At 44.0% G+C, this 16,967-nt stretch overlaps 1 protein-coding gene across 7 annotated transcripts in view; it reads right to left on the reverse strand.

Annotated features, from left to right (window-relative positions):
• The window catches only part of FRMD4A (FERM domain containing 4A), a 382,372-nt gene that overhangs the window by 314,248 nt on the left and 51,157 nt on the right, over positions 1 to 16,967 (reverse strand). For 3 of the 7 annotated variants that reach the window (XM_073801673.1, XM_033852467.2, XM_033852468.2), the window contains exon 1: positions 7,325 to 7,498. The exons of the other annotated variants lie outside the window; for them this stretch is intronic. In XM_073801673.1, coding sequence (XP_073657774.1) covers positions 7,325 to 7,483 — 159 coding nt within the window. In that variant the 5' untranslated portion in view covers positions 7,484 to 7,498. Of the gene's footprint in view, positions 1 to 7,324; positions 7,499 to 16,967 lie in introns of those variants that run through there. 7 annotated transcript variants of the gene reach the window in all.

The raw sequence follows: 16,967 nt of genomic DNA on the forward strand, positions 1-16,967 counted from the left end.
GGGTCTTTTCCAGGTCTTTGGGGTGATACCTAGTAATATGTGTACGTAGCCCTATTTGCGTAAGGGAGCTATTTTAACTGCCATCAGTTATGACTACTGTCTCTTTCTGCACTGACCTACCCTCTGTTAAGCTTCCCATCTTGATCACGTAGCACTGGAATGGCCACAGGTATTTTTTGGAATTGAGTTCAGGGAAAGTTGAGTTGGGATACGTGTAGTTTGGGTTTAGAGGGATATATATATATGAAGTTCACAGTCATTTCCACCTATCTATGAACATATGGAAATGGATGATACCATTGAAGGAATGGTTTCCAGCCTTACTCCTCACCCTTAAGTGCTGACTTACCTTCTGTTGTCCATGAAGGTACAGGGCCTGGGGTCTTACCCAGATATTACTACATCTTACAGCACCTGGCTATGGAAGTGTGTGGCCTCCACATAGGAGAAATCAGGTTTATAATGCAAGAAGCCAATATGCAGCAGCATGGATGGACCTAGAGATTATCATACTAAGTGAAGGAAGCCAGACAGAGAAAGACAAATATCATATGATATTGCTTATATATGGACTCTAAAAAATATGATACTAATGAACTTATTTACAAAACAGAAATAGACTCACAGACATAGAAAACAAATTTATGGTTACCAAAAGGGAAGGGGGGTAGGGATAAATTAGGAGTTTGGGATTGAAATATACACACTACTATATATAAAATAGGTAACCAATAAGGACCTACTGCACAGCACAGGGAACTATACTCAGTATATTGTAATAACCTATAGCGGAAGAGAATATTAAAAAGAATATATATTTGTATATATGTGTATAACTGAATCACTTTGCTGTACAACTGAAACTAACACAACATTGTAAATCAATTATATTTCAATAAAAAGTATGTATATATAAATGCAGGGAGCCAGAACCTAGTCTGCGGAAAAATCTTCCATTCAACAGACCAGCAAAATTGTAAGTAGAGAGTTTGGTTCTCATAGCCCCCAGTCAAAAGTGAAAGTGTCGTCTCTGTCAGGAGTGTATATAATACAAAAAGGCAATTGTAAAGGCATCATGTAATTTTTTCTTTATCAAAGGAAACAGAACATAACTGAATTTTTCCAGAATTCCTTTGTTTAGAGCTCTCGTTTATCGTAGTTTTACTATAAACAGTATGTTTGATAATAGACCATGCATAGAAGAAACTTGAGAGAAGGATTTCCAAATTTGACAGTCCTACAAATGTGCCCAGTATTTCCAAAGACAAGTTGTGAATCTGAACAAGACCTTCCTCAACTAACAGTAATAAAAACACAGATTTTGATCAGCCATGTTAGAGGGAAGACCAACTTCTCCTTCTCTTCCCTCGCTACAGAAAATATTACAAAGTCATTGCCTCGTGAAGAACAGACGGAAGAGTAGGCAGCTGAAGTACGTAGGAAAAAATGTATAATAGAGATGTATTTGGCAGTTAATTAATAAATCTGTTACTATTTTGGACTTCATGATGCTTATGGTATTTGTCACCTTTCTTCTGTTTGTAACATGTTGTGATTTTCCTTCCACACCTAAGTTTGTATAATTTTCTATTATTTTTCTTTTAAAACATCCTCACCCCCAATTATATAACATTCAGGCTCCATGATTAACCCTCGTGAGAAAGAAGTCCTGAGGAAGAGTCACTTCGGGAAGACAAAAGTCCCTGCAGAGAAGAGACCTGCGTTGCCTGACATGCTCCAGCAGAGCTACAGCCATTGTTTTGAGACTGGGATGGGGATCTGGAAATGAGGAAGGTTTCCCTCCAGAGCCACACTTGAGTCCTGCTCTAGAGAAAGCCACTGCTGCACTAAGGGTCAAATCATACCCTTTTCACAGTTTTGACCATGGGTGATCACGTTTATTCTTGTAATAATGAAAGCCACTAACACTTACTGAGTGCTTCTTATGTGCCAAGCCATGGGTTTCTTTTGAACTGAGTTAATCCTCATGATAACCTCGTCAAACCATTATTTGTGACCCTCATTCTTAGATGTCACATAATCCCTTTTGCCCTCTATTAGCGCTTCCTACTAATCTCATGAATCGCATGAAGTAAGTCAGAAAGAGAAAGACAAATACCGTACGCTAACACATACATATATGGAATCTAAAAACAAAAAATGGTTCTGAAGAACCTAGGGGCAGGACAGCAATAAAGACGCAGATGTAGAGAATGGACTTGAGGACACGGGGAAGGGGTAGGGTAAGCTGGGACCAAGTGAGAGAGTGGCATGGACATATATACACTACCAAATGTAAAATAGATAGCGAGTGGGAAGCAGCTGCATGGCACAGGGAGATCAGCTCGGTGCTTTGTGACCATCTAGAGGGGTGGGATAGGGAGGGTGGGAGGGAGATGCAAGAGGGAGGAGATATGGGGATATATGTATATGTATAGCCGATTCACTTTGTTATACAGCAGAAACTAACACAGCAATGTAAAGCAATTATACTCCAATAAAGATGTTAAAATATATATATATATATTTTTTTTTTTTAAAAGTAGCCCCCACAGTGACTCAGACGTGGCCTCTTGGGGTTTTTGTACGCATCTGCTTACTATCTGACAGTGGAATAAGCCTCCTTCAGCTCAGAGGCTCTCCAGCTGGACTGCACAATAGAATCACCTAGAAAGCTTTAGAAACATACATATGTAGGCACCAGATCAATTAAATCAGAATCCCTAGGAGTCAGACCTGGGCATGGGTTGCTTTAAAAGCTCCCCAATTGAATCAAAAGTCCAGCCAGGGACTGACAGCCATCACTTCAGCCAATGGAGAAACTGTAAACCATGAAAACATTGCTATGAAATAATAGAAAAAAATATATATGGTTCTCTGTCCCCCGTTTCTGGCACAGAGCTCCTCAAACTCTTATAATTTCCTAAGAGCACTAGGGGCATCTTTGGTTCTACTGTTTGGTCTTTGACTCTGGTTCCTGACACAGAGCTCCTAAATGCCTTAGAATTTCCTGGATGACAGGAATGTCTTTTGTTCTAAGGAGGTGACTCTTGCTGGGCTCCTGGATGGCTTCAGAATGGGGACTGGTCACCAGAAAGATCAAGCCATGATTAGAAACTTGGAACTTTCAGCCCCACCCCCATCCTCTGGGAAGAGGAGAGGTGCTGGAGACTGAGTTAAAGACTGATCATGCCTATGCGATGGAGCTTCCACAAAAATCCCCAAAATACGGGGTTCAAAAAGCTTCTGGGTTGGCGAACACATCCACGTGCTGGGACAATGGTGCCTGCCAATTCCATGGGGACGGAAGCCCCTGCACTCAGGACCTTCCCAGACCTTTGCCCTCTGAATCTCTTCATCTGGCTGTTCATCTGTATCCTTTCTCATCTCCTTTATCATGTAATAAACTGATAAATGTGTTTCCCTGAGTTCTGTGAGCTGTTCTAGCAAATGATCAAATCCAAGGAGGGGATCGTGGGAACCTCCAATTTGTAGCCAAGTCGGCCAGAAGTTGTGGGTAAACTGAAGACTTGTGACTGGTGTCTGAAGTGTGGGGGAAGTCCTTAACCTGAGCCCTTAACCTGAACTCGTGCTAACTCCAGGCAGTTAGTGTCGGAATTGCTTGGTGTGGAAAACCTACCCATCTGGCGTCAGAAGCACTGTGAGTATAAAGCAGAGTGAGAGTAAAGGAAAACAGAGGGTTTTTCCTTAGACAATTGCCTAAACGAAATACATAAAGACGGCCATTAATCACCTTACCACTAGTAAATAAAGGCACTTTGATGAACTTTTCCCAAGATAAAAAGCGGTAAGAATACAGTACATTAAAAAAAAATAATAAAAAGCTAAAAATAGAACTACCATATGATCCAGCAATTCCAATCCTGGGTATATATTCGAAGAAAATGAAAACGCTCTCATGAATAGGTAATGCACCCCAATGTTCATAGCAGCACTGTTTACAGTAGCCAAGATTTAAAAGCAACTATCATCAAAAAAGAACACAAATAACAAACATTGGAGAAGATGTAGAGAAAAGGGAACCCTCGTACACTGCTGGTGGGAATGTAAATTGGTGCAGCCACTGTGGAAAACAATATGGAAGTTTCTCAAAAAACTAAAAATAGAATTACCATATGACCCAGCAATTCCACTCCTTGGTATATATCCAAAAAAAAAAACAAAACACTAATTCAAAAAGATATGTGCCCCCCAATGTTCATAGCAACATTATTTACAATTGCCAAGATATGGAAGCAACCTAAGTGTCCATCAACAGATGAATGGATAAAGAAGATGTGGTACGTATATACAATGGACTACTACTCAGACAAAAAAAGAATGAAATAATGCCATTTGCAACAATATGGATGGACATATGCATTATGCTAAGTGAAATAAGTCAGACAGGGAAAGGCCAATACTGCATGATCACTTATATGTAGAATCTAAAAAACACAACGAACTACTGAATATAACAAAAAAGAAGCAGACTCACAGATATAGAGAACAACCAAATGGTTACCAGTGGGGAGAAGGAAGGGGGGAGGGGCAATATAGGGGTGGGGGAGTAACAGGTACAAACTATCAGGTATAAAATAAGCTTCAAGGATGTATCGTACAACACAGGAAATATAGCCAATATTTTATAATAACTATAAATGGAATATAACCTTTAAAAATTATGAATCACTATATCACCTGTAATTTATATAATATTGTACAGCAACAATACTTCAATAAAACAATAATAACATTTCCCATTTGTATATACTTTAGTATTATATTTACAGCACACTTTCACAAATATGCCCTGATTTATCCCTTATACTGCTATGAAGCTATACTCTATAATTGAGAAAACAAAGGCTCTGAGAGAATAAAAGACTTTCTGAAAAGTCTTCCCTGAGCAAAATTAGTTTCTCCCTTGAAAACTCGATTTGTTTTCTTGACTCTTCCCCAGGAGGCTGTGAGCCTCCTGTGAGGACGGGCTGGTATTTTGTACGTGTCCCATTAAACCAACCCTGCTTGGTTGGTGTCTGAAGTGTGGGTGAAGTCCTTAACCTGAGCCCTTAACCTGAACTTGTGCTAACTCCAGGCACTTAGTGTCAGAATTGCTTGGTGTGGAAAACCTACCCATCTGGCAGGTAAAAGGTCTGGGAGCAGGTAAAGCTGCCCAGGAGACGGTAAGTCTCATCTGGGACTCCTTCAGTTCACCCAGGCCCAGTGCAGCTGCCTTTTGCTTTCAGCTTCCCTGCCTTCTCCAAGCCCCTTAGCCCGGCTCTGCAGACAGCTAACTGGTCAACCTGGCCTCTTAGGTCAGTGAACTAGTTTAGACCTGCCGTCCTGACTTTCCCCTCCACAAATGCTTTCCAGACCCACCTGTGGGAATTAACTGCTGGCTGCAGACAGGCTGTGTGGGTCACAGGCATCGGCCCTCTGGCCACCCTGGCTTGGCTGACCAGTGCAGCTTGGCCAGAGACAACCATGGTCAAGCATGAGGTGTGATTAGCCTTTGATTCCCAATTGCCTACCAAGGGCCAGGCACACAACTGTCATTCAGTAAGTGTCTGATGCATCGAGTTGAGGTTGAAGCAGGAGGAAAATGTTTTCCAGGCCTGGTGTCCAATAATCCAGTGTTCTCTTCAACACACTTGTAACATGAAGGGAGGTTCCTAAAAAAGTCCCCCTGCAGCGGGGCTAGGCCACCCTGCTCGCTTGATTTCGAATCTTGATTTTTATGTAACTTGAAACATAAGAGAGGACAAATAGGAGATAAAAAGAAAGTGGGAGACAGATGTAAGAAGCCAGGACCCCCAAACTCATTCGTAATCAGCAACAAATAAGACAGACTCATCTGGACTCAGGAATTACCCCCAAACACCAAGCTGTTGGAGAATTGACTCTAAAACCAAGGCTTCAAAAAAAAAAAAAAAAATGGACCAACTAACCATGTTAGTTACTGCTTGAATCTCCCATCTGGGAGATTTTTTTCCAGAAGTCTTTCAGATTCACAATTCGTCATGGGAAATATTGTGTAGACTTTCCAGATTGTTGTCAAATTTGAGAAGACTTCTCTCAAGTTTCTTTTATATATGATCTATTACAGACATAGTTGCTGTTTACAGTAAAACCATGGGTATGAGCCCTTCAGACACAAAGAATTCTGAAAAAAAAATAAAAACAACCCTTCCTGCAAGCCACTTGAAAAGTCTTCATCCCACCTGCCCGTGGGCAGAAGAAGGAATGGGGGCTCTGGGAGGACTCTGCCCCTCTGTAAAATCAACTCAGGGGCTCCTGGGTGTGTTTTCCAAGGAGCCGTCCCTTCAATGCAAGTCTGGACATTCCATGAGGAGGGCTTGGGGGGAAGGGTGGCTACACGGTCCCGGGTTGTTTAGCCATTACGGTTCATTAAGGGATTCTACACCACCAAATGATGCCTAAAACTACAAAGGCCAGCTGTGCCTGCTTGCTTTCAAGCAGTTTTGGAAGCAAAGAGAGAGGGCCCAAGCCACTCAAGTTAAATGAGCGAAATAAACTGCGTTATAAGAAAGCATCAATGAAGGAAGAGCTAGCGACACCTTCCTTCAAGAACCAGGCAGGGGCACAACTACCCCTGTGCTCCTCTGCCTTCACCCCCCTCGGTAAGGCTGGGCTGTCAGGACTGAAACGCCCGTGGCCGGCAGGGACCTGGCTTCATGCCACCAGTCTGGATGGGAAAGCAGACTCTCTTGTCTCTCCCTTTTTAAGAGCTCTGCATCCCCAGCCAACTGATTCAGAAGGGCCGCCCTCCTGCAGAAAACTTTCCCTCTTTCTCACATTTTGTGTGGGGATGTCTGACTACGGGAACCACCAGAGGGGAGGGAGGTGAGGATGGGCCACACACACACACACACACACACACACACACACACACACACACGCACACACACTCTCTCTCTGAGAAAACAGCATCTCCTGTGAGAGGGGCATGCACTTGTGGAAAGGGCATCCTCGTATTTCGCTTGTGTGGAAATCACAGGGCTCTGCCAGTTACCAGCTGGGTAACTCTGAACAACTTACGTCCCTCCCTGACTTTCAATAACCTCATCTCCAAAAGGTGCCATAAATGCCTAGTTTATCAGGCTGTTTGGAAACTGAGTTCGATCCTGCTTACGACACGCCTCTCCCAGCGCCTGGCACCTAGGAGACGGCAGCTGAAACGAACCCCTCCCTTTATTTACTGGACATACTACACAAGTGACAACAGCTGACGACCCTTCCCCACCATCCCCTATGGGTTTCTCATGCTGCAAAGAAACAGAAGAGGAGCATCGGGTCCCACCTGGTAGACAGCCCTGGAGATGCACCATGGTTTCAGCATCAGCTGCAGGACCCGCAGGTTCCCCCCTCGGCACGTCCTCAGCACCCGGCAAGTCAGGCCCCATACCAGCCGGTCCCAGCCACTCAGCAGGTCCTCGGAGCCCTGCGGCCCCGCAGCCATGCCAGCCCAGGCCCCGCCTCTGCCCCTCTGGTCCCAGGACCCACACGCAGGGCTGTGTTCTTTTCCTAACGCCAAGTTCAAATGTCACTGAGATGTCATCAGGCCGGGAAAATGCAACCCAAATAACTCTGCCTTCTCCTGGTCCTTCATCCTCACCCCCAGCTTCCCTCCCCACCACCCTCATTAATCTTCTGGGACTGTTTTCCTTCAAGGATGAGCAAACGGCTCTTAAATGCAAATGTTTTCCCGCTGCCTCTGGGAAGTCCCCAGGGACTAGGTAAAGATAAGCCTCCCCCACTGTGGACAGGCACTCGGTGGACCTCGGTGGACCTCCAGCCGACAGCCGGCACAGATCAGAACAGAATTTAAAGAAGAACGCGAACCCGGAGTCATCACTGTGCGCTCCTGGTTCCGGGATTCCATCCAGGGTGAGAAACAAAGGGGATGGAGTTTCAGCCTCTCTGCCAACATTCCCAAGGCATTCCATCTAGGCTCTTAACTCTTTAAAACTTTGAGAACCAGAGTTTCTGCACCGCAAGCCAAAAGGCCAGTTTGGGTGGGGTTTTTGTTTTTTTTTAAATCAACACTGGGAAAAACTGCTATTTCTGTGGGCAATTTGTAAAAAGCCAGGCATTTACTTTGGGAACCTCCCAAGTTTAGGTTAGGAAGAAAAGGGCAATAAGAAAACTTATCTATTAGATGTAATATCCACATCTGCGAGTTTGGAGGGAAGCAGTTAAAGGGGGTAAGTGTAGCCTACATCCTTTTCCCCACGAAGGGTCATTTTCTATAAATGCTCTGTGCGTTTATCACGTATTAGATAAGCCCTGTGGCGACCTTAATCCAAGGAAGGACCTCCAGTTAAACAAGGTACAGCTATTTGAGACGTCAATCAAGTTATTTTGAGTTTTGATTATTTTTGATTATTGTTATTATTATTTTATTTATTATGATTATTTTAAACCATGTTTCAGAACGGCATCTGCTTCCTAATTCAATAGCTTATAGACCAAAAGATGAGAAGCCCAAGTCAGAAGAGGAGGGAAGAGGTAGGAGAAGATTCCATCATAACACAACCTGTACAGTTAAGAGAAGGGCGTGTTTAAGTCTCAACATCATTTTGAGTGCATGGTAGTCACTGAGGCATATCTGCCTTCGGCACATTCTTTATATTGATTGATTGATTGATTATCTTGTCTCTTCAACTCAAACCTTTAATGTCATCAGGAAACTAGTAGAACATAACTCACAGAACTCATAACTCACTACCTTCTAGAATGTCCTGACGTCAGACATAACAGTTTGAATTCGGCCCTACCACTTACTGCGTGAGGTCAGACAAATTAACTTCTCCGATTTAGTAGTTCTTTATCCATAGTGATGGAAATCATACCAACCTCACAGGGCTGTTGTGAGGGTTAAGTCAGGGGATATTCTTTTTTTCTTTTTTTAAAGATTATTTTCTTTTTTTAAAGAAAATTATTTTCTTTTTTTAAAGATTTTGATGTGGACCATTTTTAAAGTCTTTATTGAATTTGTTACAATATCGCTTCTGCTTTATGTTTTGACTTTTTTTGGCCACGACGCATGTGGGATCTTAGCTCCCCGACCAGCGGTCGAACCCACACCCCCTCCATTGGAAGGCAAAGTCTTAACCACTGGACCGCCAGGGAAGTCCCTGTCAGGGGATATTCTTAAAGTGGATAACGCAGGGTGTGGCATGTACACTAGTTTAATTTTTTGGAGCGTTTCCCATGATCAGGTAATTCTAGGATATCATCTATCACTGATAGTATAAAACTCTTGAGATCATTTCCAAATTTGTGTTTCTCTAAGTCACCTTCGTAGAATCCCTTTTTTTCCTTTTGCTGTGGATCCACGTATCCATTCATGTAATGAGTATGTGAAGACCATTTTCATTTAAACTCTTCTTGGATGAGTTTTATCATTTTTCCCTGAGTCATGGCTCCAGGGTAAAACTGCATGATTTCATTCCTGTGTATTATTCCTTCATTTTCACACACCCCGTAATAAAAGGCAGCGAGGGTTACAAAGGAATCTTGTCTTTCTACAAAGACATCAGCAGAGATAGTTTTACTAAAGAAGAAAGAAAGAAAGAAAAAGAAAGAAAGGAAGAAAGGTGGGCTTCCCTGGTGGCGCAGCAGTTGAGAGTCCGCCTGCCGATGCAGGGGACATGGGTTCATGCCCCGGTCCGGGAAGATCCCACATGCCGCGGAGCGGCGGGGCCCGTGAGCCATGGCCGCTGAGCCTGTGCGTCCGGAGCCTGTGCTCCTCAACGGGAGAGGCCAATACTGAGAGGCCCGCCGTACCGCAAAAAAAAAAAAAAAGAAAAGAAAGAAAGGAAGAAAGGTAAATTAAAAAAACAAATAGTATATGGACAGTGATTGTTCCATTAACATTAGCTAACTGCCTTGGTATTTTCAAGAAAAAACAAAGGCAAGCTGTATCATAGTTAGCATTGTCTATGTCCCCAAGCTCACACTCTCCATCCTCTGGGGATTTTGGCTGTGAACCAGGCTCTTATCCAGAGCATGTAATTATGGGATGGATAGGGATAATTTTAAAGCCACTGCTTTAATCTATGATTAAATAATGTGACTTTAAAACTTAAAAAAAAAAGTTAAATATATATTTAGCTTATGGTCTGGGAATCTCTGAAGTCTAAATGTGCCATCATAAAGCTTTTGTAAAACATGCCTGAATATAAACATATTAACTCCTGAGAAGAGCAAGACCTGCTCAAACTGCCCTGAGGGCTTTACCGCACATGGGGACAGCCATGCCCTCTGCGGAGGCTGGCTCTGGAGCCTGCAGTCTGAGCCTGGTCGTGTCAACAGATGTCTTCGAGCCCGTGGAGGCACAGGTGACAGGGACGGGTCACGCCCAAGTGCATGTGGAGGATGCTCCCCAGTTTTGCTGGCCCCGTCTCTTCAGTCATGTCTGTTTCTGCCCTAGACCTTCGGTTACTAATTCAGACTTTCACAGGGCAGCTTCCCCGATGGCATCTGAGGCTATGCATGCAAACAGCACTGTTACCATTGACCGTGATGCCCTGTGCTTTTAAAGGGATTTATGATGCTCAAGCAATTAGATACAGATGTGTGTATCTCTGTGTGTCTGTGTGTGCATCTGTGTGTACATGTGTCTCTGTGTGTGCACCTTCAGGTTGCAGAGAAGGAAATCAGAGCGACCTGTCCAGGCCATGTGAATATTGCGATGGTGTTGGGACATGATACCAGGGCTCACCAGGCCAACAAATGACCTGGATTTGTCTTACTGACTCCCAACTCCTTTAAATCATTTTCTTTATTCTTTCCTCAAAAATAATAGAAAATTGGGGTTTTCCAGGTGATTTACCATTTAGACAGTTGATCACTAAACCTAAGGAGTAATGAATCGGTGACCTGCTGGGTATCTATAGGGAGAGGAGCACTGTGAGATGCCCAGGAGACATCGTCCAGATCCACCCTGCATCTCCCCTGCTTTCAGGAACGTTTTTGCTAATGTTTGGGGTGAAGAGTCTAAGTGTTGAGTTAGTTGGCAGGACTGGGTCAGCTGCTGCCTGTTTGCCTACCGTTTGCCCTGGGTTGGGGGGGGGGGACATCACAGGGAGAACTGAAGTCCTGGTTCTGTGGTTCCACGTTTGGGAAGGGAACCGAGGCTGGGGGCTCTAAATCAGGTGCTAACCCTGGGGAGAGGCAAGCCTGGTGAATCCAGGAGTTCGTGCCCAGGTCAAAGGCAGGAGAGGTGGGTGGGGCCTCGCAGGGCACGGGGAGCGGGGGGGGGGGGGGGCGGGGAGCGGGGGGAGGCTTGGCGGGGCCCGACGTGGGCCCCCCTCTCTCAGCTGCTCTACCCTTGGTCCAGCTCCCTCCAGCTCCATGCCTTTTGATTTTCCATCCCTGCTCCCAGACTTTCCTTACTGTTTTTGTAAAGACAGAGGAATTTTTAAAAAAGCAATAAATGCCTTTGGTTGACTCCAGGGATGTTTTCAGACATAATTACTGTTTTGAGAAGAACTTGGAAAAACTCTTAAGTTGGAAGTAATGCGTAGTGTCATTAAGAACAAAATTAGCAAATACACAAAGACAGGAAATGGCACACATGCGGAGAAGTCTATTTAGAGCAACCAAAGAAATACGTTCAGAAAGGCAATCTAATTAACCCATCTTAATTATTCACTGATTATTTACTGACATCTATTTTAGAAAATGTCAGCCGTAAGATTGACTGGAGAACTCCCATACTCTATGTCAGGTTAAATTCAGCTACTGGGAGGCATAAATAGCATTTTTTAAAAGATTCTCTTAGATGCGTTATGTCAGCAGTCCCCAAACTTTCTGGCACCAGGGACCAGTTTCGTGGAAGACAATTTTTCCACAGAAGGCGGGGGACGGTTCAGGCGGTAATGGGAGCAATGGGGAGCGATGGGGGGCGGCAGATGAAGCTTCGCCCCTCCATGGCCGCTCCACTCCTGCTGTGCGGCCCGGTTCCTAACAGGCTGCGGACCAGTAGTGGTCTGCGGCCCGGGGGTTGGGGACCCCTGTGTTATGTTATCCTTTGCTGATAGAACCTGAAGGGAAAGGGCACTTTCTCCAACATCAAGGCCCGGTCCAGTTGAGACCCAATGCCAAGACGTTTCAGCCAGAATTAAGGCCTACTAGAAGCCACATCTGTTCTTTTGGAAGACCTAGAGGATAAACAGGCAACGTATTCCAAAGTGAGCCTGAGAAGCTGCCGGAAAACAAACGAATCCACAACAGTGAGCGGAAAAGCAGGGGTGTGCTCAGAAACACCGGTCAACCCTATCTTTAGCTTTTGTAGAAAGCAGATTTCTTTTGGGTTTTGTGTACAGTTAACATTTCTGAGTCACAGACCTTTCCAGCCTTAGCTACTAACTCACGTTTTAATTCTATATCCCCTCCCCGCCGTGACTTCCAACACAGGATCAAACTTGGGTTGAAGTCTATTGCACATAGAGTTCTTTCCATCCATTGAATGCTTTTGTTATTCAATCTCCATGTGTAACCAAAAATGCCAGTTTGGGCAGAACTGGAAACTTTACTTGCTAAATGAAGGTGGCCCATCGTTCTTTGTTAGTGTTCTTTAATAAGGAACACATGATTGAGATATAATTTATATACCATACACTTTACCCATTTAGAGTATACAATTTAATGGATTTTAGTGTATTCACTGGGTTGTACAACCATGACCACGACCTCATTTTAGAACATTTTCATCACCCCAAGATGAAACCACATACCTACCAGCTACCCGTTTTTCTCCCTCCTTCCTCCAGCCACCCGCAAACACTAATTTACCTTCTGTCTCTATAGATTTGCCTATGCTGGACGTTTTACATAAATGTGATCTCTGTGCCTGGCTCTTCTTACAGAGCATAATGTTCTCAAGGTTCCGTCATGTTGTAGCCTGTATCAGCACTTCATGTCTTTCTCTTACTGAATAAAATTCCATTGTGTAGAGATAACACATTTTGTTTAACCATTCATCCATTGGTGGGCATTTGGGTTGTTTATTCTTCGGGGCTCTTAGGAATAATGCTGCTATGGACATTCATGTACAAGTTTTTGTGTGGAGGTATATTTTCCATCTCTCTTGGAGAGCTACCTAGAAGTGGCATTGCTGGATCACATGATAGCTCCATGTTTAACCTTTTGAGGAATTGTCAAGCTGTCTTCCCAAGCTGCCGCACCATTTTACATTCCCACCAGCAGTGTCTGAGGATTTTAATTTCTCCATATCCTTGTCAACCTTGTTAGCGTCTGTCCTTTTGATTATAACCATCCTAGTGGTTATGAAGTGGTAGCGATCTTACTTTCCAGGTTGGGTTCTAAGATATGGCTTTGGGTAGAGTGGGGCATGAGCGGCCAGCAGGCAGTGCTGCCTTTCGAGGGCTGGCCTGCTGTCTTCCCTGACTTAGCCCCAAGCATGCAGATGGACTTTGGGGAAGCAGAGGCAGAAGGCACAGAAGAGCCCAGAATTTCCCCTCCCCCTCCTCTCCTTCTGACACCCTCACGCCCACCATCGGGATCAAAAGTCCAAACGCTTTTGCAAGTTCCCATTTGTCACTTTATAATCCCAGTGCCAGCTCTTCGGGAAAAGGATATTTAGAAATAGCACTTGTCTGGTGAAGTGAGTGGGAGACATGCAAAACCCAAACCCAAACAATCTCTTGAAATCCCGAGGCGTTTCAGAACTGCTCACTAGCTCACTGAATCCCATATTTGGGTCTGGAAAACATCCCAGCTCTGACAAAGAGTCATCAGTGCGTCATCATTCCTCAACCTGGGATCCCAAAAGACCCGTTGATATAAATGCTGGGGAGCGCACTCTGATCATCTGGGGGTAGGAGAATAATTTTTAAAAAATGCTCGGCTGTGCACATAAAAATATTTTGGGTCCCTGGGAAAGTAGCAGAGAGGCAGGAGCTGCCCTCTGGCTTAAGCGCTCCAGAGCTGCACGCCAAGAGCTATGTTTAGAAATATTTCCCGCAAGTGCTACAAACCATTATACAAGGGATCCTAGGACCATAAGAGTGATGTCATCCTATCAATTACCCTGGTTATGAAAGTCAGTTCTCATATACATGCCAGGCCCCAGTAGAAATAAAATCAGGGCTGCCTGAATCAAATCAGTCCAGACCCTGAAGAGAAAGTAAATCCCCCCCAGCTCTTCTCTTTCTTAATCTCCTGTTACTTGGTTTCCATGGGACTCAGTGGCCAAGGATGATTTTTGAGCATATATTTTGCAAGCCTGTGTTTATGAGATCATGGCCTTCTATGAAAAAAAATAGATGCCTTGTTTTGTTTTGGGGTTGTGAGCGCTTGGAAGGGCAACGGTCTGGGGCCTGTCGGGAGTGAAGTTGTAAAGGTGGGAGGAGGACCTGCCCTCCGTTGAGAACCATCTTCTTTTCCTTCTCATGGAGGGAGATTAAGATGAATTAACTGCTCAGAGGAGAGCTGTTGAGAGATAACTTTCCCTCCAAGTGGGAGCCAAGATATTAGAAGACTTGTGTCTAGAAGCTGTGAAAAGGTTTAAGGATAACTCAGTGAGGAAGGAGTTAATGTTTCTCCTCCAGACATAAAGGAAGGCAAGTAGAATTGGTAAGAGGTGAATCAGGAGGGGAACACTTACTTTTTTTACCTATAGCTTAAATTCCTTTGAACCCTTGCCCCAACTGCGGGCCTGATGTTCTTACGTCTTCTGTGGTTCGTAACATATTAGAAGGTTTGAAGAAATTTGTTACTCATTTCTCTAAAATTCCTTCTAACGTAGCAAACCTACTTTTTTTTTTTTTTAAATCCTCAGCGTCTTGAGCTTAATAGAAATGTAATGACAAAGAATGAATGAAAACGTGTACTTTATAGAAAAGCATAGGCTTGTGGCTTTTCCTGCTGCTCTCGGGTGACATGTCTTCATAAAGTCTACCCTGGAGTAGTTTAAGATCCATAATAGGAGTTTCCGTTCTTCTTGCTTTGGTTTCTCAAAGAGCAGACATGCAGGATTAGCCCTACATCCCCTTTCTTACTTGGCTGTGAAGACATGACGCACCATGACAATGGCAATGCTGGAGGCTGGCTGAATGGGGATGGAATGGCCTTGCTAATGGACGTGTGGTCAATGCCACTTTTGTAGGTCGGATGCCATTTTGGTGAGATAATGACTTTGGGAAGCCATTCTCTAACGCTACATTTTCCCCTTGCTTTCTTGGAATGCTTTTCCCAAGGGGAAAAAGCAAGCGGAGAAATAAAGGATGTCTGCCATCCGAAGAACCCAGCTGGGAGACTATCTCCTGACCATCACATTGGCCCACCCCAGAGCTCTTCACCCTTAGTACCACCAAGTCCAGAAGTCCTGCAGCTATGCCTGGTTCCACAGACTGTATTCCAACATGGTTGTGTCAATACATCTGTTTTATTCTAGTCCATCACATTTTCGAGAGTTAATAAAATTCCTCTCATGAAACAATCTTCATAGTAATGACAGAAAACCCCAAAACACATAAAACAAAACAAAAAGCAACCATGAGTTCTTTAGTTGAGCTTGCCAAGGGGGACTGGAACAGTCCATGAACTGGACGTTTGTATTACAAATTCAAGGCGAACCAAGAAGCAAATCCTTTGATATATACAAAATTAGGCCTGTTTTAGGATAAGCTTGTTAATGTAATGAGTTACCTAAACTACCACTGAAGAGTTTAATACTGTACATTCTCATGAAGATCTCTTATGGATAAAAATATTTATTTGGAGTGCTGCTTTTAGGAACCATTTAAATTAGCCTGATTATGGGTAGCATGGTCTGTTCTGAAGCCATGGCTGACCAAGGATAATAGAGATAGCTTAGGATTTAGCAACAGAGGTGGAAAACCAAGAACTATATTGGGGTTGGAGATGTAGGCAAATTATGGCTAGGAAACCATGTCAGTGGTCACAGATATCCAGAGTCACCCAGAGTTTAAAGGTCAAGGTAAATCAATGAGTTCAAAGCGGGCAGTCAAAATATCTGTGAACGATGAATTTAGAGTTCAGGTCAACCAGAAGGCTGGAAACTAGGTGGGCTGAGAGCAAACAGACCAAAAGATATAAGGAAAGACAAGCCAGGGGTTCACAGCTGGATGCAAGGTTGGAGGGAAAGCATGGCTGGCTGAACCCTCCTCCATCTGCCTGTGCCAGGGAATTTCACATCCTTCCCTTTACAGCAGTGGTCAAGCTCCTAGAGGGGCCTAATGAACTGCAGGTAGAAGCAGCTGAGTTGGGACCTGCCAAAATACAAGTGCACAGACAAGGAGGAAGTAAGGCTCCAGCAGGTACCGTATCAGCCATCTAAAGGTCCTCTTATTTAGATCTCTCCTATGTCTTCCCAATTTCTGACAGAGGCCAAGCGGCCCATGTAAGTGAAACATTTCCTTAACCCAAGGCTCACTGTGTCTCCTAATTTGCAAGAGGTCCTTTCCCTCAATTGGCAACCCTAAAATTGCACAGGAAGGAGGGCCACGGAAACAGGAGATGGAAGGAAATGTAATGCCCTTTAATGATGCAAGTGGAAAAATGTAATTATACCCACCCAGGCCATGAAAGCATCTGAAAACCTACAAGGAAAACCAGCTGAAACTTTATTGTTTGATTTGTTACCAAAGGTAAAATGAATTCTTCCCTTTTTTCAAATGAAGTCTCTATGTGGCATAATTTGAGGTAAATTTCTGCGAGAGAGAAAGGAAATTGGATCAGGGGACTGGTTATTTCCCCCTTGATGCAGAAACAAAGGTGATGATTTAAGATTTGGCTGTAAGGAGACACTTAGGAGCTAAGTGCCTTCTGTTCCTGTCTCTTAATAAACCCAGGAAGACGCCCTCATTGTACCACAGCTGGGAGCAGGCTTCTTGTTAATTAAGCATGGGTAATGGGCAGGTCTGAGATCTCCTTCATGAGTTTGGCCTCGA

The sequence above is a fragment of the Tursiops truncatus genome, chromosome 2 (genome assembly GCF_011762595.2).
Source record: "Tursiops truncatus isolate mTurTru1 chromosome 2, mTurTru1.mat.Y, whole genome shotgun sequence".
NCBI classification, from domain to species: domain Eukaryota; kingdom Metazoa; phylum Chordata; class Mammalia; order Artiodactyla; family Delphinidae; genus Tursiops; species Tursiops truncatus.